The following is a 26,751-nucleotide window of genomic DNA, read 5'->3' as shown; positions in this document are numbered from 1 at the left end:
TCTCTTCTAGTTGCAAGGAAGCTCCACGATGGCAGAAACCTACCTGTCTTCCTCACTTAGTATCCACCATGTGGCAAGCACTCCACAGACCCTTGCTGAATGAAGGAATCCACAGGGCAACACTGGGGAAAAGGTACTATTATGGTCCACATTTCACAGACCAGCACATAGAGATACAAAAAGAAACCTGTCCAAGATCACAGTGGAGGAACTGAGATTCAAACTGTGCCCTAACTAGAGCTGGGCTCTCAAAGCACTGTAAGAACTAATCATCAGTCTTAAATACCAGCCTTCCTTCCCAGCAATAAACTGAATTACTTACAGTCAACTATATCTGCCTTTCTGCCGCTTACTTCAAAGCTATTTTTTTTCCAAATAACAATAAAAATCCAGAACTGAAACCCACGTGGCCAAACAGTAGAAACAGTGGCAATTTCTTTCCTACTTAAAAACTGTACTGTCCATAACAGAAACCTTACAAAGTTCTAAAGCAGGTTAAAGATTTCTACCTCATATAAAAATCACATTATAACCTTTTAATACATAATGTTCGTATTTAGGGGAAGAAAAACTACATGAAAACAAATGGATGTAAATAATCTGGCTTTATTTAGCATGCCAATACAATTTATTCTGGTAATAAATTAATACGTACAGTTGTCAAAAATGTTGGGTGCTTTCCAATAAAAAGGTTTCTGACTGTGTACACTAAAGTATATGCAGAATCCTTTGACATGGAGTTACTGAAGAATGGAGTGTCTTTCTCTGTAATTCACCTTCAGCTCGTGTTTAGTTTAAAAAGGTTTCAATTACCATTCCAGCTCCTGCAAACTATGAAGCCTAAAATTATAGTACTGAGTTTAGAAATACCCTGATCCAGTCTCCGAATCGTACGGATGAGGAATCCACTGGTCTTGCCAAAGATTACCAAGGTAGCAAGAGACAGAGCCTGGATTACAACTCAGTCCTCAGAGGGTCTCTGAAATGTCTGTGAAGCTAAACAAGGCATATACACCACACTGAACTTGAGTCGTATCTGTAAGACCCTGGTTTTACTTTCTGCTTAACACAGGATTAAATCCTGATGTGTTCTTTTGCGGTTAACAGATTTAGCAACTCAGCTGCTTTGGAATGAAATCATTCCCGTTATCACAGATTATCACCAATCACCAGTAGCGTTGGCTTTTCTCCTGGGACGTTTGGGCAACTTTTCTTCCTGCTCTTCTATGCTCACAGTGTAAGTGACATCAGGGATGTCTGTTCTTGTTTGAAATTCATCATCAGTTACCAGTATCTACGAAACCATCAGATCTGAGTATGGGACAGTTCGTTTCTCTCTGTAGCTCATCCCCACCAGTCAGCACACACCCTGCTCTGTTCACCTGAGCCGTCACTCATTCCAAAGCAACTGTGGATTACTTCTGGGGTGTCAGTGTCCCAAATAGCGATGAGATTTCTCAACACATCAACATGCCGTATGCTTCACATAATGTACCAAGCAGTTCTGGCATACAGTTTTTGGTGATTTATGTCTCAGCCTAATGGCTTCACATAGCCATGCTGTTGGCAGGGGAAAAAGGGCCACTGGCCTGTTTTAATTTAAACCCCCAATGAGTATGCTGCACATTTATCAGTTAGTAATAAAATGCTCACATGCTGGCAAGCTATTTTTCTAACTGCAGAAGCCATTTACAGAGCAACCCACCAAACATAGGTGACTTTAACTTTATGTACACACAGCAGAGGTGTGTATATAAAGGGAATTTTGGAATTTCTGTGCAAGTGGTTCTATTTCTTGCTATTCTCAGGGCTGTAGCAAAGGAAGACCGATAGCCTATCTTTGTATGTTTCTTTTTCTCCAGAGCAAGAGTGAATGTCTGATGTGGTTGCAGCTTATAGAGGCTTATTAGATGTGCCCTCAGGGGCATATTTAATTGGAACAGGCATTTTTAAGTTTTCATTTTTAAGTTCCTCCTCAGCAAATACAAGAGTTGCTGTCGAAGCTTTACCTTTTAGGACTAGTAACTCGATTTGGTGGTAATGCTGAAAGCAGGGCCGCTAGCCATGAAGACTTGACATTAACCCCTACCTAGAGTGAAATTTCCTTAGCCTTATCTAAAAACAAATACACACACAAGAACCCAGATACAGAAATGTTACTAGCTCTGTTCTCACAAAACCACTGAAGCAGTTAATTTACTAAAAGTAAGCATATTTTTCTCCTCTCGTCTGTTACCAATTTCACTTTCTTTGGCTGTTTTTGTTTTTATCTTGTCCTGATTCTCAAGGAACATGCAGAATATTGATAAGGAAATTCCACATTCTTCGACCATTTCACTTTTTGACTTTTCTTCTTAACTCACTACCTTTTAACTCTGGAAAAATTGTGAGCTCAGTATATTTTCTCTTTAACACCATGACCAGAACCCAGTGTATGAAGTATAATGGAAATGACATGCTTAACAGAACACAGACATCTGACTCATGGCCAGCTCTTGAAAACTGGCCTGGCCAACTGAAGGTACAGTCCCGACTGACTAAAGGCAACTGATTTCCTTCAGTTTAGAACAGCAGAGCTGATGTCAAACTACAAAGAAAGGGCTGATTTTAATAATCTTAATAACCAACTAAAAAATAAAATCTTTTTTTAAATTAACGAATCCTAATGACTTTGAGGTAGATGAAGCTGTTGTCAGATAATGAAGTAATTAGGTGTAAGATATAAAAATAACAAAATTGAGCAAAAGAAAGCACTGATTTGAAATTATCTTCTTTTAAGTTCAGATGGAAAATTAAGAGCCCATCCAATTCAAAGTTTTGGCACAAAATCCGGGTACGTCATGTGGTGGACTTGCTTCTTCAACTGGAGATGAACTTGGCAGCCGATGGAAAGAATCCACACTCTATGGAACACCAAACTACAAAATGACTGTCCCCATGAAGAAGCCAGTGACTTTGCATTTGATTTTTCCAATTTGGCTCATTCCCCAAAATTCAGGCTTTGGAATCCTAAAGTCTGCTTCAGCACTTAACTAGCTCTTTGTTGGTGGAAGGGGTCAGGACTGTCTCTCCACACATAAACTGATCCTAAGACAGAACAAGAAATTATATTAATCACGGAGTGTCTGTGTCACAGATGCATCAATGGTATACTCATTTTGTTACAGAATCAATCCAGCTCTGCTAATCTAAGTTTTTCCTTTGCTCTATCACTTCATTCTTGTTCAATGAGTCAATGCCAGCATCAGAATCATAATCTTACAAATGTATCCGTTTTTAGTTCTGAATTCATATTTAATGCACCTTACCTTATAAACAAACATGTCCCTCGTCACTACAGAGCACCCATTTCTCAGAAATCACATTTATAAAACAGACGTCACACCTTTTAAATTTCTGTATTAATTACTATTTGTACTACTACTTCTCCACTTCAATATTTGGTCACTCAAATACCTACCCTCTTCAAAGTAATCACTTTTTTCAACTAAAGGGATAGCTCTTTATGTTTCCCAACATAGATAATCTGCAAATTAGCTATTTTGTAAATGAAGTTCAATCTCTGATGATTTAGCCTGGCTTACACCAGCCAGCCCAGGAAACCTCTGCCTCCCAGGTTACCCCTCATCTCCTGCAGTCTGATCCCCGTAAGGATCTGCCTGTATTCTGTCCCTATCGATCTCTGACTCCTGCCCAGCACCTGGAACCCTCCCACTGTGTTCTTTGGAGTTTATGGTCCACCAACAACACAATGCTCCACATTCTTTAAAATGGCCCTGTGGCTTCCTGCTCTAACACAAGGTTCTCAAGGGGTAGTGGGGAGGAGGCATTGCTTTTGTCTCTGGGGATATCTGGCAATGTGTGGAGACATTCTGGGTTGACATACTGTGGGGTGCTATTGGCATCTAATGGGTAGAGGTCAGGGATGCTACTAAACAAGCTACAGTACGTGATCATCCGATTTAAAATTGCTATCTCTTCTCATACCAGCACTCCTGGTCACCTTTACCCTGTTTTCTTTTTGTTCCAGAACACACTTAAATGCAAGAATAAATCAGTAAACCTCTTAAGTGTAGTCTAAATTATAGGCTGCTTATGTCATGAGGCTAAGTGCCTTGTTCCCCCACCTTGCCTATACTCATTTTAGAATTCATCCTTAAGAATGTTAAGCTTTGTTATATGACAATTATATCTCAAAAACAACAAAAACAAAAAACAAAACCCAGAGAAAAGAATGTTAAGCTTCTTATGATGTTAAGACTCCATTCAAAGTAAGGACCAAAAGTTGGGGTGGAGGTGGGCATTTATTTTGTTTTCTATTGTCAATATCCTTGGGTGAAAACAGCAGGACAACTAAAGACTAAAATGAAAATTGTAAAATTGCAACTATGACTTACATCTCAAACAAGATAATGCAGAGTTCGACGTATAAGCCAGGTAAGAGACACTATACAAATGTTCCCTCAAAATAAGTCCAAGAGCTCTAAACAATTTTAATTGCTTATTAAATAAGGGAGGAATAAACACTGTCAATTAAGTAATCTTTATAATTATTTTCTTCTATTTAATAAGTAATCATAATATTCACTAGATACAGAACAGTTTTCTTTACTGCCTTCTCCAAAGCTAAAAGAGTAATCAATTTGAGCTTTTAAAATTTTAATTTACCATACAGCTGCTTATTAATGGTTTTAAAAATTTGTTTTAAAAAACACAGCATTTACCTGACACAAGATTAGAAAACATTCTGCACCTACCTATCACAGGCAGACTACTCTAGGTGCCTGCAACCCTCCCCCCACCTTTTAAAATTTGACTCCTTACTTTGTCATAAATCACTTTTATAATGAGAGAGCAGCTAGGGCACGTTGCCACGTCTTCCCCATTCTCCAAATCTTCCTATAACAAAATCGAACACCGCACGGTCAGCATAGTCTTCTCTTGGCGATCTCCTTCTCCCAAACCCTCCCATCTCTGTGGGCAAGCTCCTTTGAGGCTGGCCTCCCCACAAGGCATGTGAGGACCAAAAGCATCTTCCAAGAGAAATGCCAGCCCCACTCTTCCCTGGAAGCGTCACTTGGGATAAACACCCAGGAGAGTGAGTCAAGGTTCAGTCGCCTCAACACCCCCAGGAAGACAAAAACACATACCTTCCTCCAAAAGAGTACCCCAGGAAGTGGAAGCTTAAGTTGGGAAGGATGGCGCCATCCACACCCTCCCCTCTCCGCTCCGGCCCGACTAAAGGCCAGAACCAAGTGCCGCCGACAGCGCGGAGTATCAAATTTGAGGGAATTCAGAAACAGATAAAAAAGGGCGTGGATAACTATGAGCCGCGTGGATCGGCGGCAGGGACTCGGCAGAGCGAAAGCGCGCCTGCTCCTTGGAGTCGCCGGGCGGGTCCCCGAGTTACCTTGGTGATGCAGAAGTTATCTCCACACGGACAAGGGTAGAAGTACGTCTCCAAGTCCTCGTCATATTGGAAGTCCTCAATCTCCACCTCGTCGTGAAACACCGCCATCGTTACTGGGGCGAGCAGAGATCTGTCACCTCCGCCGTCCGACCCAGGCCGGGACCGGTCCAACTTCCAGGACGCCGGCCCAGCTGGACGTTGTCGCAGTGCACCTGCGCAGGAATGACCGCTTCCGGCTCAGAGACAATGACGCAACTCAGGGTTTGAGGTCAAACGGGTGACCGGGTAGCGGTCACCATGGAGATGGCGGAGCTAGGGGGCGGAGACACGAGCGGACGGCGGTGGCTGCTCCTTGAGGTCGCGCCCCGCCCCGCCCATCGGACGGCAGCGACCAATAATATGTGAGGTTCGCTCGCGCAGCTGCTGCGTCACGTGGGGGAACACCGGAAGCTCTCCGGCGCCGGGGGCGGAGCTTGTCCCTACTCTGCGAGCTGAGTCCCAGAGGCGGCGGTGGTCTGGAGGTTCCTTACTGAGGGGTTGGTTACCTGCCTCACGTCCGCGGGCCTTAGAGAGGCCTTAACCAGACCCCGCAGCGGGCGGCGGCCGGCCTAGGTAGCGTCGGCCCTGCCCCTCCGCGACGCTGCGGAAAAGCGGGCGCGCTTTGTGAGTCAGAGGTGGCGGCGGGAACTGCTCGGACTCCGGAACGTCCCTCCCTGCCTCCCCGGTGACTGACGAAAAGCTCCCCTGGAATAGTGATTTCACCGAGTGACCGTGAGCTCTGGGCGACGCGTAGCTTGTAGTTCTGGCTGCACTCGGCTATTCAGGTACATCCCCGCCTCTTCCTCACCCTAGATTGTCTTCAAATGCCCTAAATTGTGTTGTCGAAAGGACCAAACAAGATCTGTTACGCAGGTTGAGTTCTAGTCCTGTGTTTGCCAAGCATGTATTGATAATATTATATAACTACAATCAGGTGTTTCGCTAAATATAATTCTTCCATCAACCTTGGGACTTTAGATGTTATTCCATATTATTAATCTTTAAACTGATATACAGAGAGTCACGTATCTTGACCAAAATCACACACCTAGGAAATGAAGAGCCTGTCTGTCCCCAAGCCTATGAACAAATTACTTAACTTGCGTGAACCACAGTTTCTTCTTTGTAAAAGAAATGGCATCAGCATGCAGAGTTACTACCATGAGGCCTTTGTATACCTTAATGGGAAATGCAAATAAAAAGTGATTTGTCTCGAAAGCAGTACTAGTGCCTGCCTTGGTAAAATGGGAGTATTGCTCCATTACTAGGCATTTATTCAAATCTTGGTAGAGAAGGAATGCTGTGAGAAAACCACTATTTAGAAGCAGATCTGGGCTCAGAAGATGACCGTTGGGAACTAACTCTGGGGGCTGGACATTTACATTCTTTGGGCCTTATTTCCTCTTCTGACTGAAAGAGGGTTGGATGAGAGATGATTTACAAGATTCCTTTCAGATCCAACATTCTACTTTTGCGTGGAAATTACGAGTTTTACTTGGTTCAGCAATCACATATACGATATTCCGTTTATATTTATATAATACATATGCATAATATACACACGTACACATCCTTGTGCTTATTTATGTACACGTACTCCGACGTTTGCATGAAGTTACCAATTTTGTGCACGCTGAAGTTCCACCTGGTTTAGCCCTTTTAAAGCTTGAAAACCTAAAGGCAGAGGAATCTTTGGGAGAAAATTTAGAAGTTATGTTAAAGGGATTAGTAGAAGATTATTTCAGAGGTTTCACCAACATTCTATTTTGCCTAATTGGAGATCTACCCAGTAGTTAGGAAACATTTGCTAAACTTGTTGAGGGTTAACTGGGATGGTTCTGCTCTGAGCAAAGGAGAAAGCCCACATAGCTCAGAGCCCACATAGCTCAGAGGCTGCTCCCTGAATCTTTGCAGACACGGATACTTCCCAGGTAGCCTCTTGGAGAGAGGAGGACACAGAGTCTCCAGTGTTTATTCTGTAGTCCCAGTGATCATTTTGAGGTTGGGAACTTTCTTTAGTTCTTCAGTGCTTCTGAGCATAAGTACCTACAAAATAAAGGTGAGCCATTTTTGAATGTACAGAAATGGGTGCAGTTATATTTGGTTCATGGAACTATAAATTGGTAGACCTTTTAGAAAACAGTTTGGATCTATCAAAAACAATTTGCTGGGGAATCTTAAAATCTGAGGTTTGTAATCCTAAAAGTTTCAGGAGTCGTTGGATAATTTTTCTCTATAATTTCCTTGTAATTTTCCAACTTTTCTTTGATTATGTATTACCTCAAATGGAAAAAGAAAAATGAGTGAACCACTTATTAATAGTAATTGACACTGTGTGCCAGGCCCTGTACCAAATGGTTTACATGCATCATGTCATTGAAACAGCCCAGTGAGGTATAGGTATCATTAATCCCATCCTCAACATTGGGAAACCTGAGCTTTAGGGGCTTAGGTTTAGGAGCTTACCGAAAGGGGCAAAGCTGGTTAAGTGACATGAAGCTATGGTGATCACTCAGACCTTTCTGACCCCTGAAACTAGGCTCTTAATTACCTTCAGTGCCATCTGATATGATGGTGCTTGAAGCAAAGCTGGATTAAACAAACAGCCCTGGCACTCTGTAGACTGCTGAGATTTTCTGCTAGAGCAGTGCAGGTTCCCTTGAGGCCTAGATTTGGGGGTCTCCTTGGCCTTCCATACCACTTTCAGCCTGCCGTCTGTTGCCATATCCCTTGTCTGGCCAGAGGTGGTTTCCCATATCATTCTGCCAGTTTGAGTTCATCCTGTGCTGAGGAAAGTAAAACTGTAGTCAATCCTGTGAGGCATTATTTTACGCCACCCAGCATTTTTTAATAAAACATCACGATGACTACTAAACTTTACATTTATTCCTAAAAGGGAATAGACATTTTATAATATAATGAAACATCTTTGGACTCTGAGAGCATGACAAAAGCAAGTTTACTAGTTGCTATACAGTCATTTGAGATCACAAATTTATGGTTTAAAAATATTTTTTTTAATTGTAACACTGCTGATTTGGAAAATAACAGTGACCAAAATTCTTAGCGTGAGATTGAATTTAGAACTAGATCATACTTACTTACTGTCATAGCAGCTGTTTTTTATGAGTGCTGTTGTAGATCAGGCTAAGGAGTTGTTTATTGGCAATATCAACCCACTGCCTCTCTACATTGTTTGGCAGGGATAACGTATTTGGGTTGATTTTTAGTGACACTCCTGCTTGCTAGGTATTTCCCTGGACGTTTATTCCTTTTATCTAGTGAGGTAGTGTTGTCATTCCCATTTATAAATGGGAAGAGGTGACTGGCATAAGGTCAGAAAGCAGAAAGGAGTCAGATCTGAGCCCAGTTCTGCTGATTCTGAGTCGAGCACTCTGTTGTAACTTGTATTCCACTCGGGTCCCCTTACCAAATGCCGGGATCCCTTGTGCTTCCTCACTGGCACCTAGGATTGTAAATCAGCAGGTGCCATGCTAGCTCTGTGAGTTTATCTCTGCATTCATGCTCTTTGAGGCATTCTTGGTTTTTCTTTCTCTCTCTGCTTGCTCACACCTCATCCAGTCTATCAGCAAGTGATAGGGCTCTAATTCCAAAATCTGTTCCATGTTCATCTGCTTCTGTCTGAGTTTTATCCTATCTACGCTTAGCCTGGTGCCTTCTAACTGAACTTCCTGCTTCAACTCTTGCCCCTCTGCGATCTGTTCTTTACAGCGCAGCCTGAGCGATCCTTTAATGTAAATTAGATCACGTCCCTCCCCTGGTTTATTTAAACCCTTCAGTTGTTGCCCATCACCTTTAGAAGAAAGTCCACACCCTTCCTGTGGCCTGCTGTGCCCTGGCCCGTGTCTCCCTGCTTGACCTCATGTCCTGTCACTGTCCTTGGCTCACTGCTCTCCAGTCACACTGGCTGTACTTCCTCTACCACACCAGGCTTGTTTCTGTGATGGGGCCTCGCTCCAGTGCCCTGCACTTAACGCCTGCTTGGCTGCCTCTTTCCCCTCATTCGGGTCTCAGCTCTGATGCCTCTTGAGAGAGACCTTTCCTGATATTCCCCCACCTACCCCATCACTCTTATTTCCTTTATCACACTCATTGTAATCCGTGTCTTGTTAATTATCTGTTTATTATTATCTGTTGTAGACATTGTGATAAAAGCCTCATGATGGCAAAGGCCTTGTGTCTGGTTGTTTATTGTGTCTCCACAACCTAAAATAGTGCCTGGTGCCTCAGTAATTGTTAAAGAATTTGAATGTAGCTATTGAACAGAAACTAGTATCATTCATTTTAAATCTTAATCTGTTGCTTGCAGTTTATTGCTTAAATGGATATCTGTTTTATTTAGCATTTATGATAGTTTTCTCTCTTTTAAAAATAAAATAACTTTTTGGTGAGATAAGGCCCATGAGGATACAAATATTGATGGAATATTCTTTCTTGTATGGTTTTGAAAATTACTTAATATGTTAATTTTATATAGTTAATACATTGAATATATAAAACCATTGGACATAAATTTCAAAATATGTGTAGTTTTTTTCTTTTTTTGTATTTTTTGAATGTGGCTTTGTTTTTTAAAAAAAATTTATTGAAGTATAGTTGATTTGCATTGTTGGTTAGTTTCAGGTGTATAGCACAGTGATTCAGTTATACATACATAAGTATATATGTTCTTCAGATTTTCCTCCCTAATAGGTTATTACAAAATATTGAGTATAGTTCCCTGTGCTATACAGTAGGTCATTGTTGGTTATCTATTTTATATATAGTAGTGTGTATATGTTAATCCCAAACATGTATTCCTCCCCTTCTTTCCCCTTTGGTAACCATAAGTTCATTTTCTATGTGTGTCTCTGTTTCATAGATAAGTTCATTTGTATCATATTTTGGATTCCACATATAAGTGATATCATGTGGTTATTTGTCTTTCCTTGTCTGACTTCACTTAGTGTGAAAATCTCTAGGTCCATCCATGTTGCTGCAAATGGCATTATTTCATTCTTTTTAATGGCCGAGTAATATTCCATTGTGTGTGTGTATATATATATATATATATATATATATATATATATATATATATATATATATACACACACGACATCTTTATCCATTCATCTGTCAGTGGCCATTTAAGTTGCTTCCATGTCTTGGCTATTGTAAATAGTGCTGCAGTGAACATTGGGGTGCATGTATCTTTTTGAATTATGGTTTTCTCTGGATATATGTCCAGGAGTGGGATTGTAGGATCATATGGTAGCTTTATTTTTTTATTTTATTTAAGGAACCTCCATACTGTTCTACATAGAGGCTGTACCAGTTTACATTCCCACCAACAGGGTAGGAGGGTTCCTTTTTCTCCACACCCTTTCCAGCGTTTATTATTTGTAGACTTTTTGATAATAGCCATTCTGACTAGTGTAAGGTGATACATCATTGTTGTTTTGATTTGCATTTCTCGAATAATTAGCAATGCTGAGCATCTTTTCATGTGTCTTTGGCCATCTGTATGTCTTTGGAGAAATGTCTATTTAGATCTTCTGTCCATTCTTTGATTGGGTTGTTTGATTTTTTGATATTGCACTGTATGAGCCGTTTGTATATTTTGGAGATGAGCCCCTTGTTGGTTGCATTGTTTGCAAATTTTTTATCCCATTCTGTCGGTTGTCTTTTCGTTTTGTTAATGGTTTCCTCTGCTGTGCAAAAGCTTTTAAGTTTAATTAGGTCCCATTTGTTTGTTTTTATTTCCGTTACTCTAGGACAGCGGCCCCAACCTTTTTGGCAGCAGGGACTGGTTTCGTGGACGACAATTGTTCCACAGACCGGGGTGGGGTGGGGTTGGGGGATGGTTTCAGGATGATTCAAGCGCATTACATTTATTGTGCACTTTATTTCTATTATTATTACATCGTAATATATAATGAAATAATTATACAACTCACCCTAATGCAGAATCAGTGGGAGCCCTGAGCTTCTTTTCATGCAACTAGATGGTCCCATCTGGGGGTGATGGGAGACAGGGACACCCGAAATGTGTTGCTTATGTCCACTCTACTCCGTGATCTCGTTTTGGTTGCTGTCCCTGTAGAAAACCCTGCTTCACAAGGATAGGATGTTGGAAATGGAAGCAGGCTTTTCAGTGCTTTTGTGGCAATCTCAGGATATTCCACCTTGACTTTAATCCAGACTGTATGGAGATTTGAAGTTGACTCAAACATACTTTTAAGGCCACCGTCATTTGCTGTCTCAAGCAGTTGATTCTCTTCTAGCACGGACGAAGTCGATTCACCTGGCTTATTCACAAATGGGTCACGGATCCATACCTTCCTGGTTCGAGAGTCTTGTGATTGGGAAGTAATGCTCAGACTCTTTTGAAAGCTGAGATAGGTGAACATGCACTAGTGGGAGAAAGAAGGCCCTGGCTCAGTCTCTTTCAAAATCTCTGCTAATGTTTGAAACATGTCAAAAATCCCAACGTTCACTTGTCACCTCCATAATTCCAGTTTGGCTTTGAATACAGCCATTTTATCTGCCAACTTGAACACAGTTGTCATTCTCCTGTGAAGTGACAGATTGAGTTCGCTGAACAGGTTGAATATGTCACACAAGTAAGCAAGTTTTGCGACCCATTCTGTGTCACTGAAATGTAGTGCCAGTGGTGACTGTTTTTCTAAAATCTCAGGAGCGGCTCTCGTAACTCAGAAACTCTGGCCAGTGATCTACCTTTAGAAAGCCATCTCACTTCTGTGTATAAGAGAAGACGTGTGTGCTCTGTGTCCATCTCCTCACAGAACTGCGCAAACAGATGGGAGTTAAGGGCGTGTACTTTAATGTGGTTGATAATGTTAATCACATCCTGCAAAACGTTAAGTTCAGGTGACATTTTTCGGCTAACCAGCCTTTCTCTACGGATGACACAGTGCGTAGACTCACATTCATAAGCGACCTCTTTGACCCAAGTGGTGAAGCCAGAAAGCTGTCCAGTTGTGGCAGGTGCTCTGTCGGCACATATACTGACACAAAATGACCAATTCAGGGCTTCCCTGGTGGCGCAGTGGTTAAGAATCCACCTACCAATGCAGGGGACACGGGTTCAAGCCCTGGTCCAGGAATATCCCACATGCCTATGTGCCACAACTACTGAGCCTGTGATCTAGAGCCTGCGAGCCACAACTACTGAGCCCGTGTGCCACAACTACTGAAGCCTGTGCGCCTAGAGCCCGTTCTCCACAGCAAGAGAAGCCACCACAAGGAGAAGCCCATGCACCGCAATGATGAGTAACCCCCACTTGCCACAACTAGAGAAAGCCCGTGCACAGCAATGAAGACCCAGTGCAACCAAAAGTAAATTAATTAATTTAAAAAAATGACCAATTCAGTTTTCCTGATATGTCCCGATAAGTCCAAAGAGTTGAATAGTTCTGCAGCTGTGGTGTTGTTTGGCAACAAAAGTGCACATAACTTATCCTCATGCACATCCTTCTGAAAAATATATTGCACAAAAAAGCGCGTTGTTGCCTTGTTGTCAACATCAGTAGACTCATCAACGTGGATTGCATACCACGGTGACTCATTAATCCTCTCTAACAATTGTGTCTCAGTATCCTCTGCTGCTATTTCATCAGTTCATCTAGTTATGGTGCTAGCTGCAAGAGGAATACATGACACCTTTTGAACTGCAGCCTCTCCTAAAAGTTCCCGACAAATGTCCTTAGCAGCAGGCAGGATCAGCTCTTCACCAATAGTAAAGGGCTTCTTAGCTTTAGCAATGTGGTTGGGCACTAAGAAAGATGCTCTCAGTGCAGACACATTTGATGAAGTGGTGGCCTTCAATAATTGCTTCTGTTCTTCATGTCCATGTTCTTTTCTTTTGAAAAACTCCGAAGGCTTGTCTTTTAATGCAGGGTGCTTGGTCTCCATGTGGTGAAGCAGTTGAAGGTTTCATGGCTTTGTTGGATAGCCAGTTGCCACATATTATACAAAAGCAGGCTTGGAGAATGTGAATAACCTGTTGCAATGAACCCGTAATTATGTAGGACTCTTGGTATTTTCTTTTAAATCCAGCTTTCTTTCTGTTGGCAGTCTTAGAGTCTTCTGCTGTCTCATCATTGGGTCTTTCCCCATTTTCAAAGAAGCTCTCCAGAGACGTTTGTTTTTTATGCATTTTGGCTAGGGTTAGCTTGTGAGCTTACCAAAACTCTGACTGAGACAAGTGCGCAGTGCGGGAAGGAGGCACAATGGAAGTGGTAAATAAAATAATGGGTGGGCCACGCGTGGACTAAATAAGTGTTGGATTCTGACTCAAAGCCTGCCACTAGATGCAGCTGTACAATTGAAGTACAGCAACTCACTTGCCACTATAAAGCCTGCCACCAGATGCAGCTTAATTGTCACTTGTCACTCACTGATAGGGTTTTGATATGAGTCTGCAAGCAATTGATTTATTATGGTCTCTGTGCAGTCAGACCTCTCTGCTAATGATAATCTGTATTTGCAGCCACTCGCCAGTGCTAGCATCACTGCCTCAGCTCCACCTCAGATCATCAGGCATTAGATTCTCATAAGGAGCATGCAGCTTAGATCCCTTGCGTGCACAGTTCACAGTAGGGTTTGTGCTAATGCGGCTGCTGATCTGACAGGAGGCGGAGCTCAGGCCGTAATGTGAGCGAAGGAGAGCGGCTGTAAATAGGGATGAAGCTTCGCTCACTTCCCCGCTGCTCACCTCCTGCTGTGCGACCTGGTTCCCCCCTGCTGTGCGACTGGGGTGGGGGGTGGGGGTTGGGGACCCGTGCTCTAGGAGACAGATCCAAAAAGATATAGCTGCAATTTATGTCAAAGAGTGTCCTGCTTATGTTTTCCTTTAGGAGTTTTGTGGTACCTGGTCTTACAGTTAGGTCTTTAATCCATTTTGAATTTATTTTTGTGCATGGTGTTAGAGAACGTTCTAATTTCGTTGTTTTACATATAGCTGTCCAGTTTTCCCAGCACCACTTATTGAAGAGACTCTCTTTTCTCCATTGTATATTCCTGCCTCCTTTGTCAGAGGTTAATTGAGCATAGGTGTGTGTGTTTATTTCTGGGCTTTCTATCCTGTTCCATTGATCTACATGTCTGTTTTTGTGCCAGTACCATACTGTTTTGATGACCATAGCTTTGTAGTATAGTCTGAAGTCAGGGAGCCTGATTCCTCCAGCTCCGTTTTTCTTTCTCAGGATTGCTTTGGCTACTCAGGGCCTTTTGTATTTCCATACAGATTTAAAAATTTTTTGTTCTAGTTCTGTGAAAAATGTCATTGGTAATTTGATAAGGATTGCCTTGAATCTGTAGATAGCCTTGGGTAATATAGTCATTTTGACAATATTGATTTTTCCAATCCAAGAGCATGGTGTATCTTTCCATCTGTTTGTGTCATCTTTGATTTCTTTCATCAGCATCTTATAGTTTTCGGAGTACAGGTCTTTTATCTCCTTAGGTAGGTTTATTGCTAGGTATTTTTTTTTTGATGTGATGGTAAATGGGATTGTTTCCTTAATTTCTCTTTCTGATCTTTTGTTGCTAGTGTATAGAAATGCAACAAATTTCTGGGTATAATTTTGTATCCTGCAACTTTACCAAATTCATTGATGAGCTCTAGTAGTTTTTTGGTAGCATCTTCAGGATTTTATATGTATCGTGTCATAATCATCTGTTGCTTGTAGTTCACTGTTTAAATGGATATATGTTTTATTTAGCATTTATGATACTTTTCTCTGTTTTAGAAATAACTTTGGTGAGGTAAGGCCTATGAGGATACAAACATTGATGGAATATTCTTTTTTGTATGTTTTTGAAAATTACTTAATATATGTTAATTTTCCATAGTTAATTAATACTTACATTGAATATATAAAACCACTGGACATATTTCAAAATATGGGTAGTTTTTTTTTTGTTTAAATACCTATTGCTTTGGAAGGCACTTTGAACACAATTTGATGAAATACCCTTCTTTTTGCCAGTAGGTGGCGCTCTTGGTCATGGTTACTATTGTTACAAAACAAGATTTTAGAATTTTAAAGAGAACAGCTTTTAAAAATTAACATTTCTTTGTTTTCCAGTTCAATTGAGCAGTAGACCGTTCAGACAGCATAATCACTAACATATGTGTCTTAGATGAGGACAACTTATTGTAGCAGTAGTTGTCCAAAACATTGAGCAGAACAGGGTGTCCGTATGTACCTACATATCGGTTAAATTTTATCAGGGAAGTTGCCCCCAAGTGACATGTAACTCTATCATTCCAGCCATTGAGCTGGTTGTTCATGGGGTGGATACTCTAAGCAGCAGAAGTTACAGACTGATGGTCAAGGAAGATGAAAGAGAGAAGCAGCAAGACAGTCAGACAAGAAAAGTGGAAACAGGAGGAGGAATGAATGAAAAGGGGGTCTTTGAGAGTCGGCTTGCTCTGCGGTGATTCTTGCTGATTACAATGAGCCTTTCCTTTTGCCACTAAGAGACAGTGCTTTTTAATTTTCCCCAACATCGTTCTTATATGTTGTCTCTGCCATTGCAGGAACTTTGTGAGAATTTCAGTATATGGAAACACTGTCTGTGTTCCAACTGGTGTGTATTCCAAAGGTCTCAGTGTAAATGCAGGACCAGAATATTGCATGTCAGTCAGTCAGCCGTACTCTTAATGACTCCTGAATTCTCATGGACTTCTAAAGTAAGTTTTGCCTTCTTTCAATGATTTATGTACCATTTTTGGTTTACTACATTCAAAGGAGAAAAACTACGTGTAATAGTCTTACATGAGGTGAAAGAGGCCTTATACTTATTTCATTTGCTAGAGAGAAAAGTAGCGAGTAGCATGCTTATCCACAGTGATGCTGCATGGCAAGAAATAGATCTTTTATCTTGTCTAAAGACTAGTTATGAAACAGTGGATTTTTGATATGATTTGATTATAACTGAATAAATTACATATGACTGATATCACTGCTCAATTTACTTACTTTTATTTATTTCTTGTCTCTGTCTTTTAAATGTAGGCTCCCTAAGATCTTTGTTTTGTTCATGTTTGTATCCCCAGGACCTGCCATGTGATGGGCTTTAATAAATATTTGTCAAATGAAGGGCTAAATTAATGAATGTGGAGTAGGAATGCAGCACACCTCACTTGAATATTTTTCTAACACTGTATTTGTTACAATTAATTCATGTAGTACCTTCCAAAGAGCTCAGGAAATAGAGTGTTCACATACATTTTCATTTATTCTCAAGCCAACTGAGATAGGAAAGGACAGATATATATGGCAATATAACGTGTTAAAAGTGGCCATGTTAGGCAAAGAAATAGTTAAAAATTGGCAGAGGAAAACAGTGATAGGAAGCAAAAAAAATGTATCATTTGACTTCCAATCAGTGCTTTCCCTGATAGGCCAGTAGTTTTTAGAATTTGAAATGTTGGAGAATCTTTCTGGCTTTTTTATTTTAACTTGTTATTGAAGTGTAACATATAAACAGACGTACATAAACCCTAAGAGGACTGCTTCATTGAACTTTTAAGACTTGATTTTTTTTAGAGCAGTTTTAGGTTCACAGCAAAACTGAAGGCTAGTAGAGGGATTCCCCATACACCCACTGCTTACACACGTGCATCGCCTCCCCCAGCATCCACATCCCCCACCAGAGTGGGACAGTTGTTATAAGTGATGAACCTGCACTGATATCATAATCATCCCAAGTCTAACACCACGGCTCACTCTTGATGTTGTATGTTCTGTGGATTTGGACATATGTTTAATGACTTTTGTCATTATGGTACCATGCAGAGTATTTTTACTGCCCCCAAACTTCTCTGTGATTTGATGAACTTCTTTCAAAATGAAAATACCCATCAGCATTCATATTAAGAAAAGACATTGTCATTGGCACCTCACCAGGAGTAATTACTAACTTGATTTCTGACTGCGTAGATTCGTTTTTTCTGTTTTTGTACTCTGTGTGACTGACTTCTTTGAGTCTGGCTTCTTTCATTCTTTTCATTTACTGTGATATTTGTGATACCTGTGTTACTGCATGTAGTTGGAGTTTGTTTATTCTCATTGCTGTGAACCTCAGAAAATTTGTCCCTTTCACTTTATCTAACAAGAAATATTAAAGACTTATGCGGTGCTCTGGGCAGAATATAATTATTAGGCAGTTATAAAATCTGCTCTCCTCTTCTGTAATAGCAGATTAGTCCCATGAGTTTTGTCAGAGATTTTGGAAACTAATAGAGAACAGAAATATTTGAATACCATAATTACATACGTATGTGCTGTGGAGATCAGTTGAATCAGTTGTATGTAGTAGCAGAAATTTTGTCAGGGTGAAGTTAATTGTTTTGCTGTTAGATCAGCTCATAATGTCAGCAACAAAAATCCAAACTCTTCTTCACTGGCCCCTAAGATAGTCTGATATTTCCCTACTTTTCCTTAAAATATTTTAACTTTCAGTTTGTTGTTTCCCAGGAAGCACCATGGCTGTCGTGATTCCTGCGTTGCTGCGAGGCTTTGTGGGGGCCATCTGCGCTCAGGCTGCTTCGAGTAGACTGACACCCAGCGCTTTGCGCCACCTTACTCTAAGCAGGTGAGTTGTCACCTTCAGTGTCATTTGAGGTTGATTTTCAAAAAGACCTGACCTGCTGATGATCATGGGAGGCATATTGTAACATCTTGCTTACATGTGCATGCTGTCAGTGGATCGTTAAGCTTTAGTTAGATGTGCAGATTTTCATGGGCCACTTTCTGGGATCCATGATGTTATATTGTATTGTGGATAGTCATGCTGTTGCTTTCCAGCTACAGGTATGACAGGTATTGGATAGTCACGATAACTACTAGTGTAATTAATTTTCAGGAGGATAATACTTAATAACCTAATTTTACTTTCTATTAAAGCGTAATGAAATCCAAAAGGAAAACTGATCACTTGGAGAGAACTGCAGATGTCGTTCGCCGGGAGGTTTGTATCTTGGGCCAGGGCAGGTTCTCCTCGCTGGCAGGTGGCACGCAGTTAGGACTGGCTTACTGAGAGGGCATTACATGAGCTTGATCCCTGTGAAGACAGTCAGGGCAAGTTTGTTATTTTTCTCTTCAGAACTTTTCTGAACAGGGCATATGACAACTGATTTGAAAAGATGACAGCAAAATACTCAAATTGTTCCCTTTAAACTTGGAATGGATGGATTTTTTCTTTTTAAATAAATAAATTTATTTATTTATTCATTCATTTTTGGCTGTGTTGGGTCTTTGTTGCAGCACGCGGGCTTTCTCTAGTTGTGGTGAGTGGGGGCTACACTTTGTTGCGGTGCGTGGGCTTCTCATTGCGGTGGCTTCTCTTGTTGTGGAGCACAGGCTCTAGGCACGTGGGCTTCAGTAGTTGTGGCACGTGGGCTCAGTAGTTGTGGCTCGTGGGCTCTAGAGCGCAGGCTCAGTAGTTGTGGCGCACAGGCTTAGTTGCTCCGTGGCATGTGGGATCTTCCTGGACCAGGGATCGAACCCATGTCCCTGAATTGGCAGGCAGATTCTTAACCACTGCACCACCAGTGAAGTCCTGATGGGTTTGTTTTTGATGAAGGAAGTGTAGCAGCAATGGAGGGAACTATCCTCACAGGCATAAGGTTTAAGGTTTAAGGTTATATTTGAGGGATAGAACTTCTTTTAGAGCCTACATTTTACGAGTAGCTTGCTTTTTCTTTCTTTCTTTCTTTTTTTTTTTTTTGGCACCATGTCTCAAAGTCCTTGTTCTTATCCCTACTTTAGAACAACTTCCTATTTCATCAAAAGGGAGAAAGCACTAACATCTGAGAAAGGAAGGTGGACGAGCTCCTGTTACCCCTTCCCATGTGCAGATATTTTCCTCCATATTCAGACCATAGAAGGGCTAATCCACCAACCCAAAGGGGTGTCGAGGGCTGGGAAATAAAGGATCCTCACCCTTTATCTCTGTGAGTATATACTCACAGAGATACTCTGTGAGTATCTCTGTGACACTTTCTTTTAAAAGTGTCAGTTGGATATTTGATTTTGCTTTTGAATAATTCTTCACGTATTTGAAAATACTTAGCTTAAGTTTTGTAAGTGTATTTAAACTAACAGTTAGAAAACTATTTCATATAAGGAAGGATTATACACTTCTATAAACATGGTCAGAAATTGCATTGTCGCAGTAGTTTAATTTTTAGTGTTAATAATAGAATATACTTTAATGTAAAAGAGTATTATTTAGGCCCCACCCTCAAGCTTATTCTACTTTCAGAAAATTGCTTTGGGGCCAAGAGTGGTGTGTTTGTGGATTCAGCTTTAAGCCAATGTGTTTTTGAGGAGTTTATGTAAAGTAGTTCAGCATAATAGATTTATGGCTGTGTGGGAAAATACGCTTTTCCCGCTGATGATAAATCTGAAAACGCTTTTTTTTGGTTTGTTCAACACGCAAAAATGCTGACTCTGTAAAAGTGAGATTTGTTAGAATTTTTTTTTTTAAAGTGAAACCTTGCCAGCTTTGAAGAAAAAGCAGTTTATTTAACAGGTTTGGACTGTACTCTCTTCTGTTGTATTTTGAGGCAGGTAGAATTACGAGTTGGGTTTGGCAAACTTTTCATAAGGAGCCAGATAGTATGTTAGGCTTCCAGGGCCACCCTGTCTCAGTTACAACTACAAAACTCTGCCTTTGTAGTGTGAAGATAGCCCTAGGCAACATGTAAACAGATTGTTGTGGCTGTGTTCCAATAAGACGGCATTCACCAGAACACTCAGATTTGGCCTGTGGGTCGATTGTAATTTGCCAATTCCTGAATTCAAATTTTACAGGACAGAATTTCTGAGACTTCTGAGGGGTTATTTTGAGCCAAGTTTAAGAAAACTGCACAGAAAGTTAATGGAAACTCCAGTAGTGTGATTGAGCAGTTGAGAGTTGTAATGCCTGGAAGTCAGAGAATTACAGGGTAAGTCCAGCCATGGTATCAGCTAGGTGGGAGATTTTCCAGTTGCACCTCCCCTCCTTCTCTGTTTCTCATTTCTGCTCCTCTACCACACAGAATGAGAGTGGGGTGCTGGGGGGTGGAGCTGGATAAGCCAGGTGGTGCCTGGAACCACATCCTTAGTGGTGTAAGGTCATCAGGGGCTCACCTGCATCCCTCCAGAGTGCAGGTCCTAGCCATGGAACAGGCGCTCAGCTTGGACTTCTGGAAATGACCAGCACCTCTGGTCAGGCCAGACCACTTTCTCCTCTCTTGTCTGCAGACCCTGCCTTCCCTTTGTACGGCTAGCATACCGCACAAAACTCCCCATGCGTCATTTGCCCTTCAGTTCCAGCCTGTGAGGCAGCCTAAGGATAGCTTGGCATCTCCATGTTACAGCAGAGGCAGCAGAGCCTGGGGCCAGAGGGAAGCTCCAGGTCTCTGATTCCTAGGCCAAAGGACCCTGCTGCTTCCTGGAGTGGGTCCAGAATGGAGCTCTCACCCACCCGGAAGTGTCCTTTACTAGGCCTGGGGTTCCCTCTGGAGAATTTACTGAATGACCATATTATGATGTTAATATCTCTTACTTGGGGCTGTAACTGTAAGCTGTCTGGAGTCCTGCTGATGAGGGAAACTGAGCTCTGAACTGAATGACATTTGACTGTGATGCTGTGGCTAGGACTTACAAAACTATGTTGAATAAAAGTGGGGCTTCCCTGGTGGCGCAGTGGTTGAGCGTCTGCCTGCCGATGTGGGGGACACGAGTTCGTGCCCCGGTCTGGGAAGATCCCACATGGCGCGGAGCGGCTGGGCCCGTGAGCCATGGCCGCTGAGCCTGCGCATCCGGAGCCTGTGCTCTGCAACGGGAGAGGCCGCAGCAGTGAGAGGCCCGCGTACCGCAAAAAAAAAAGTGGCAAGAGTGGACATCCTTGTCTTGTTCCTGATCTTGGAGGAAATGCTTTTAGTTTTTCACTGTTGAGTACGTTTGCTGTGGGTTTGTCGTATATGGCCTTTATTATGTTGAGGTAGATTCCTTCTATGCCCACTTTCTGGAGAGTTTTTTATCATAAATAGATGTTGAATTTTATCAAAAGCTTTTTCTGCATCTAATGAGATGATCATATTGTTTTTATTCTTCAGTTTGTTAATATGGTGTATCACACTGATTAATGTGCCTATATTGAAGAATCCTTGCATCCCTGGGATAAATCCCACTTGGTCATGGTTTATGATCCTTTTAATATATTGTTGGATTTGGTTTGCTAATATTTTGTTGAGGATTTCTGCATCTCTGTTCATCAGTGATATTGACCTGTAATTTTCTTTTTTTGTGGTATCTTTGTCTGGTTTTGGTAGCAGAGTGATGGTGGCTTCATAGAATGAGTTTGGAAGTGTTTCTTCCTCTGCAGTTTGTTTGGAATAGTTTCAGAAGGATAGGTGTTAACTCTTCCCTATTTTAATTTAATTTAATTTTTTAATTGGCGTATAATTGCTTTACAATGTTGTGTTGGTTTCTGCTGTACAGTGAAGTGAATCAGATATATGTATACATATATCCCCTCCCTCTTGGACCTCTTCTCTAAATATCTGATAGAATTCGCCTGTGAAGCCATCTGGTCCTGGACTTTTGTGTTCTGGAGTTTTTAAATCATAGATTCAATTTCAGTACTTGTAATTGATCTGTTCATATTTTCTGTTTCTTTCTGGTTCAGTCTTGGGAGATTGTACCTTTTTAAGAATTTGTCCATTTCTTCTAGGTTGTCCATTTTATTGGCATGTAGTTGCTTGTAGTAGTCTCATGTGATCCTTTGTATTTCTGTGGTGTCTGTTGTAAATTCTCCTTTTTTGTTTCAAAGTTTGATTTGGGCCCTCTCCCTTTTTTTCTTGATGTGTCTTGCTAAAGGTTTATGAATTTTGTTTATCTTTTCAAAGAAGCAGCTTTTAATTTCATTGATCTTTTCTGTTTTCTTAGTCTCTATTTCATTTATTTCTGCTCTGCTCTTTATGATTTCTTTCCTTCTTGGTGTTTTGTTCTTTCTCTAGTTGCTTTAGGTGTAAGGTTAGGTTGTTTGAGACTTTTCTTGTTTCCTGAGGGAAGCTTGTATTGCTATAAACTTCCCTTTCAGAATGGCTTTTGCTATGTCCCACAGGTTTTGGATCATCATGTTTTTGTTTTCATTTGTGTTTAGGTATTTTTTTATTTCCTCTTTGATTTCTTCAGTGATCTGTTGGTTGTTTAGTAGCATATTGTTTAGCCTCCACATGTTTATGTTTTTTGCAGTTTTTTCTTGTTGATTTCTAATCTCATAGCATTGTGGTTGGAAAAGATACTTGACATGATTTCAGTTTTCTTAAATTTACTGAGGCTTGCTTTGTGGCCCAGCATGTGATCTGTCCTGGAGAATGTTCCATATGCGCTTGAAAAGAATGTGTATTCTGCTGCTTTCAGATGGAATGCTCTGTAGATATCAATTAAGTCTGTCTGGTCTAATGTGTCATTTAAGGCCTGTGTTCCCTTATTGATTTTCTGTCTGGTTGATCTGTCCATTGATGTAAGTGGGGTGTTAAAGTCTCCCACTATTATTATGTGACTGTCAGTTTCTTTTATTTCTGTTAACATTTGCCTTATATATTGAGGTGCTCGTGTGTTGGGTGCATATATATTTACAATTGTTATATCTTCTTCTTGGATTGATCCCTTGATCATTATGTAGTATATTTCTTTGTCTCTTGTAACAGTCTTTATTTAAAAGTCTATTTTGTCTGATATGAATATTGCTACTCCAGCTTTCTTTTGATTTCCATTCGCATGGAATACCTTTCTCCATCCCCTCACTTTCAGTCTGTATGTGTCTCTAGATCTGAAGTGGGTCTCTTGTAGACAGCATATATATGGGCCTTGTTTCTGTATCCATTCAGCCAGTCTATGTCTTTTGATTGGAGCATTTAATCTGTTTACTTTTAAGGTAATTATCCATATGTATGTTCTTATTGCCATTTTATTAATTTTGGATTTGTTTTATTAGGCCTTTTTTCTTCCTTTCCTCTTTTGTTCTCTTCTCGTGTGATTGATTATCTTTCGTGTTGTTTTTGGATTCCTTTTTCTTTTTCATGTATATATCTATTACAGATTTTTCGTTTGTGGTTACCATAAGGTTTTGATATAGCAGTCTGTATATATACATGATTGTTTTAAATTGCTGGTCTCTTAATTTCAAATGCATTTCATATATCCTGCCCTTGTACTCTCCTCCTCATGATAACTGGTTTTGATACCATATTTGTGTGTGGATGATTTCCTACTCTTACTATATGTTTGCCTTTACCAGTGAGCTTTCCTCTTTCATAATTTTCTTGTTTCTAGTTGTGGCCTTTTCTTTTCCACTTAGAGAAATTCCTGCAGTATTTGTTATAAAGCTGGTTTGGTGGTGCTGAATTCTTTTAGCTTTGCTTGTTTGTAAACTTTTGATTTCTCCGTCAGATCTGATGAAAGCCTTGCTTGGCAGCGTATTCTTGATTGTAGGTTTTTCCCTTTCATCACTTTAAATATATTACATCACTCCCTTCTGGCCTGCGGCATTTCTGCTGAAAAATCAGCTGATAGTCTTATGGGGATTCCCTTGTATCTTATTTGTTGCTTTTCCCTTATTGCTTTTAATATTTTCTCTTTGTCTTTAATTTTTGCCAGTTTGATTACTGTGTGTCTAGGTATGTTCCTCCTTGGGATTAATACTTTTTTAATTGTACTAGTGTACTTCTTTTAGAAGCCTATGCCTTATCCTACAAATGCCTTATGTGTATTGTTGCCTGTTGTTTACAAAGCCCTCGATTAGACAATAAGTTGTTATTTGATTCTCACAGCCACCCTGGTGCTTATCCCCATTGCACAGGTGAGGAAAGTAAGGTTTCAGAGATTTAGATAGGATGACCCTGCTTTCTGTTTGCCTGGGGTAGTCCTGGCTTATAACTCTTCCTCTGGTATAATTGTCAGTAGCACCCCCTTTTCACCTTCACAAGGGCCCTGTTTTGGGTGATAAATTACATTGTTGGCCTAAGTTTAAAGGACTTGTTCAAGTAAATGGAGAACTCAGCCCTTGAACTCAGATCTTTGTTATCAAATTGGTCTTTCTTTCTAATATAGCAGAGGATCGTGACACTTGATTTAGACAAAGTTCAATTGAGCAACAAAATGGGAGGTAAATTTCACATAGCCATTTCTCTGTTCCAGATCAAAACTTCACTTGGTATTACCGGGCATAACAAACGTGGGAGTTACTACTGACACAATAAAACCAAATGACTGGGCTTCTGAGTCAGAGACATTTGGGGATCCTGTGAGTCCCATTGCTGGTTATTGAGTGCCGAGAATCTGCTTGACTTTGGGTTTTGCTGAGGCTTGGATTTGAGTGGAATAGGCTGCTTAGTTGGAGAGCTGGATTGTGTTCTGAGTTTAACTCTTAACACTTCTCTGCTAGTCATCACCTGTACATTTGGGGAAGGTTGTGTGCTGGAGCGGCCTTCTTCAAGTTGGGAGGTGGGGGGGCATTTTTTTAATATGGACTGTTTCCCAGCAGTTGGACAGCTAATTTGCTTTGACTGATGGTCAGAGAACCTTTTAGAGATTATCCAGATTGAGATGAACAGTACTTGGCATTCACGGCACTGTCAGCTCTGACAGAGCAGAGAGTGGTGGGGAGACCTCAGGCACCTAGAGGCAGCTGGGGTCTTGTGGGGGGGTGGGCCCCAGTCTCTTGGAGAATCTCCCAGGGGGGTGCAGTCTGATGGCCCTGGCAGCTGGCCTCCAGCTCCTCAGGTACCCAGCACCCTGCTGTGAGTGGAGGCCTACGAAGAGGGAAGCCACTGTAGCCACAGAACCTGGCATAGTGCTGACATGACATAGGCACTCAGTACCTGTTTCATTGAGTAGAATAAACAAGTGTTACTCCCACTGTGGACAAAGAATGTCGCCTGCCCATTTCAGTAAACAAAGGATATTGGGGCCATCAAGCCATCAGCCACTGTAGCCACCATCCCCCATGGTGCACACTGAGGGGATTCAGGATGGAGAAAAGCAGGATACTGGCCCTAGATAGCCAAGGTGCATATCAAAGGAATGATTTCAATAAGCTCAGACTCTTGCATCTTCCCATACGTAGAGAAGCACTAAATTCATTAACTCGAGATGTCTGTTTTTTCTTTAATTAGCAGTAATCTTTTTTTTTTTTTGCGGTATGCGGGCCTCCCACTGTTGTGGCCTCTCCTGTCGTGGAGCATGGGCTCCGGACGCGCAGGCCTAGCGGCTGTGGCTCACGGGCCCAGCCACTCCGCGGCATGTGGGATCCTCCCGGACCGGGGCACGAACCCGTGTGCCCTGCATCGGCAGGCGGACTCTCAACCACTGCGCCACCAGGGAAGCCCTAGCAGTAATCTTTTGATGGTCGATTACCTGGGTTTTTGCAGAAACTCCTATATATCCTGGCTCCTCCCTTACCTATTTGGACCAGTATCTCAGAGCTATCTGAGAGGCTGTATCCTAGACTTAAGTCTGCAGTAAGTCCACAGAATAAAGTATAATTCTCAACTTTTAGGTTGTGTATTTTTTTTCACTCGACACCTCTTCTGTGGCTGATTACCTGTACTGCCTTGGAGAGTCCCTTTGTAAAGTAGGGACAGTGATGATATGCAGATAAGGCCTGTGAAAATGAGAACTTCCCTCACCTGGTACTTCTTAACTAGACCCAGAACTTAACTTGTTAGTGTCTAAAATATATAGTGTCATTGCTTTTCACGGACACCCTTTTTTTCAACAAATTAAGTAATCTAAGAGGTGGCTCTTTTCCATTTTTCCCTTAGGGGATCCAATCAAATGAAACAGACATGCATTGAGTGCCTGCTATAACCTAGCCCCATTCCAGGTGTGGGGAATACAGCAGTGCATGAGGCAGGTAAAGCCCCTGAGGCATGTGGGGCTGGTAAACCAGAAATGTCAGATGTGATAAACACTGTGAAGGAAATAAAACAGGGTAATGGGGTCATGGGTGTTGGGAGCGTTATTTCCTATTGGTTTGTAATGTTTGGGCTGAGACTCGAATAAGGAGGAAAGCCAGCCAGCCTAGTGCACAGCATTCCTGGCAGAGGGACTGGAGAGTGCGGAGACTTTGAGGCAGGAACGAGCACCGCGTGTTCAGAGAAGGTGATAGATGAGAGGTAGGAGGGCCCAGGTCATGGAAACTGCTGTGGCCTTGGACAAGGAGTTGGGGTTTTATTCTCAGGGCGACAGAAGGTTTAAAGCAGGGAAATGACG

The 26,751-nt window shown here is 41.4% G+C and overlaps 2 protein-coding genes across 6 annotated transcripts in view; one reads left to right on the top strand and one right to left on the bottom strand.

The window, feature by feature from the left end:
- Nucleotides 1-589: 589 nt before the first annotated feature.
- DPH3 (diphthamide biosynthesis 3) lies at nucleotides 590-5,776 on the bottom strand. 2 transcript variants are annotated; one of them, XM_079922900.1, is made up of 3 exons: nucleotides 5,411-5,705; nucleotides 4,825-4,899; nucleotides 590-3,087 (listed from the first exon to the last, which is right to left on the bottom strand). In XM_079922900.1, exons 1-3 carry the CDS (start codon nucleotides 5,516-5,518, stop codon nucleotides 3,022-3,024), a joined length of 249 nt encoding a protein of 82 aa, XP_079779026.1. In that variant the 5' UTR covers nucleotides 5,519-5,705; the 3' UTR covers nucleotides 590-3,021. The 2 variants fall into 2 exon arrangements, with proteins under 2 accessions (XP_079779026.1, XP_079779027.1); XM_079922901.1 differs by lacking the exon at nucleotides 4,825-4,899 and having other exon boundaries at nucleotides 5,411-5,776.
- A 128-nt stretch (nucleotides 5,777-5,904) lies between these two features.
- OXNAD1 (oxidoreductase NAD binding domain containing 1) overlaps nucleotides 5,905-26,751 on the top strand; it is a 56,947-nt gene continuing 36,100 nt past the window's right edge. For 2 of the 4 annotated variants that reach the window (XM_079921520.1, XM_079921523.1), the window contains exons 1-4: nucleotides 5,905-6,234; nucleotides 16,017-16,169; nucleotides 17,959-18,076; nucleotides 18,388-18,451. In XM_079921520.1, the coding sequence (XP_079777646.1) occupies nucleotides 17,967-18,076; nucleotides 18,388-18,451 (174 nt within the window). In that variant the 5' untranslated portion in view covers nucleotides 5,905-6,234; nucleotides 16,017-16,169; nucleotides 17,959-17,966. Of the gene's footprint in view, nucleotides 6,235-11,769; nucleotides 12,809-16,016; nucleotides 16,170-17,958; nucleotides 18,077-18,387; nucleotides 18,452-26,751 lie in introns of those variants that run through there. The other 2 variants (XM_079921521.1, XM_079921522.1) reach the window with 2 other exon arrangements.

The sequence above is a fragment of the Stenella coeruleoalba genome (genome assembly GCF_951394435.1).
Source record: "Stenella coeruleoalba genome assembly, chromosome: 5".
Lineage (NCBI taxonomy): Eukaryota > Metazoa > Chordata > Mammalia > Artiodactyla > Delphinidae > Stenella > Stenella coeruleoalba.
Note: the sequence above shows the minus strand (reverse complement) of the source record. Positions and strands in the feature narration are given on the sequence as shown.

Bases quoted from the DNA above. Each gene is read 5' to 3' on its own strand.
- DPH3 (XM_079922900.1), bottom strand. From the start codon at position 5,518: ATGGCGGTGTTTCACGACGAGGTGGAGATTGAGGACTTCCAATATGAC. The intron at 4,900-5,410 runs GTAACTCGGGGA...ATTTTGTTATAG, and splicing joins ATAACTTCTGCATCACCAAG to GAAGATTTGGAGAATGGGGA. The intron at 3,088-4,824 runs GTAAGGAGTCAA...GTTCTGTCTTAG, and splicing joins TAAAAGTGATTTATGACAAA to GATCAGTTTATGTGTGGAGA.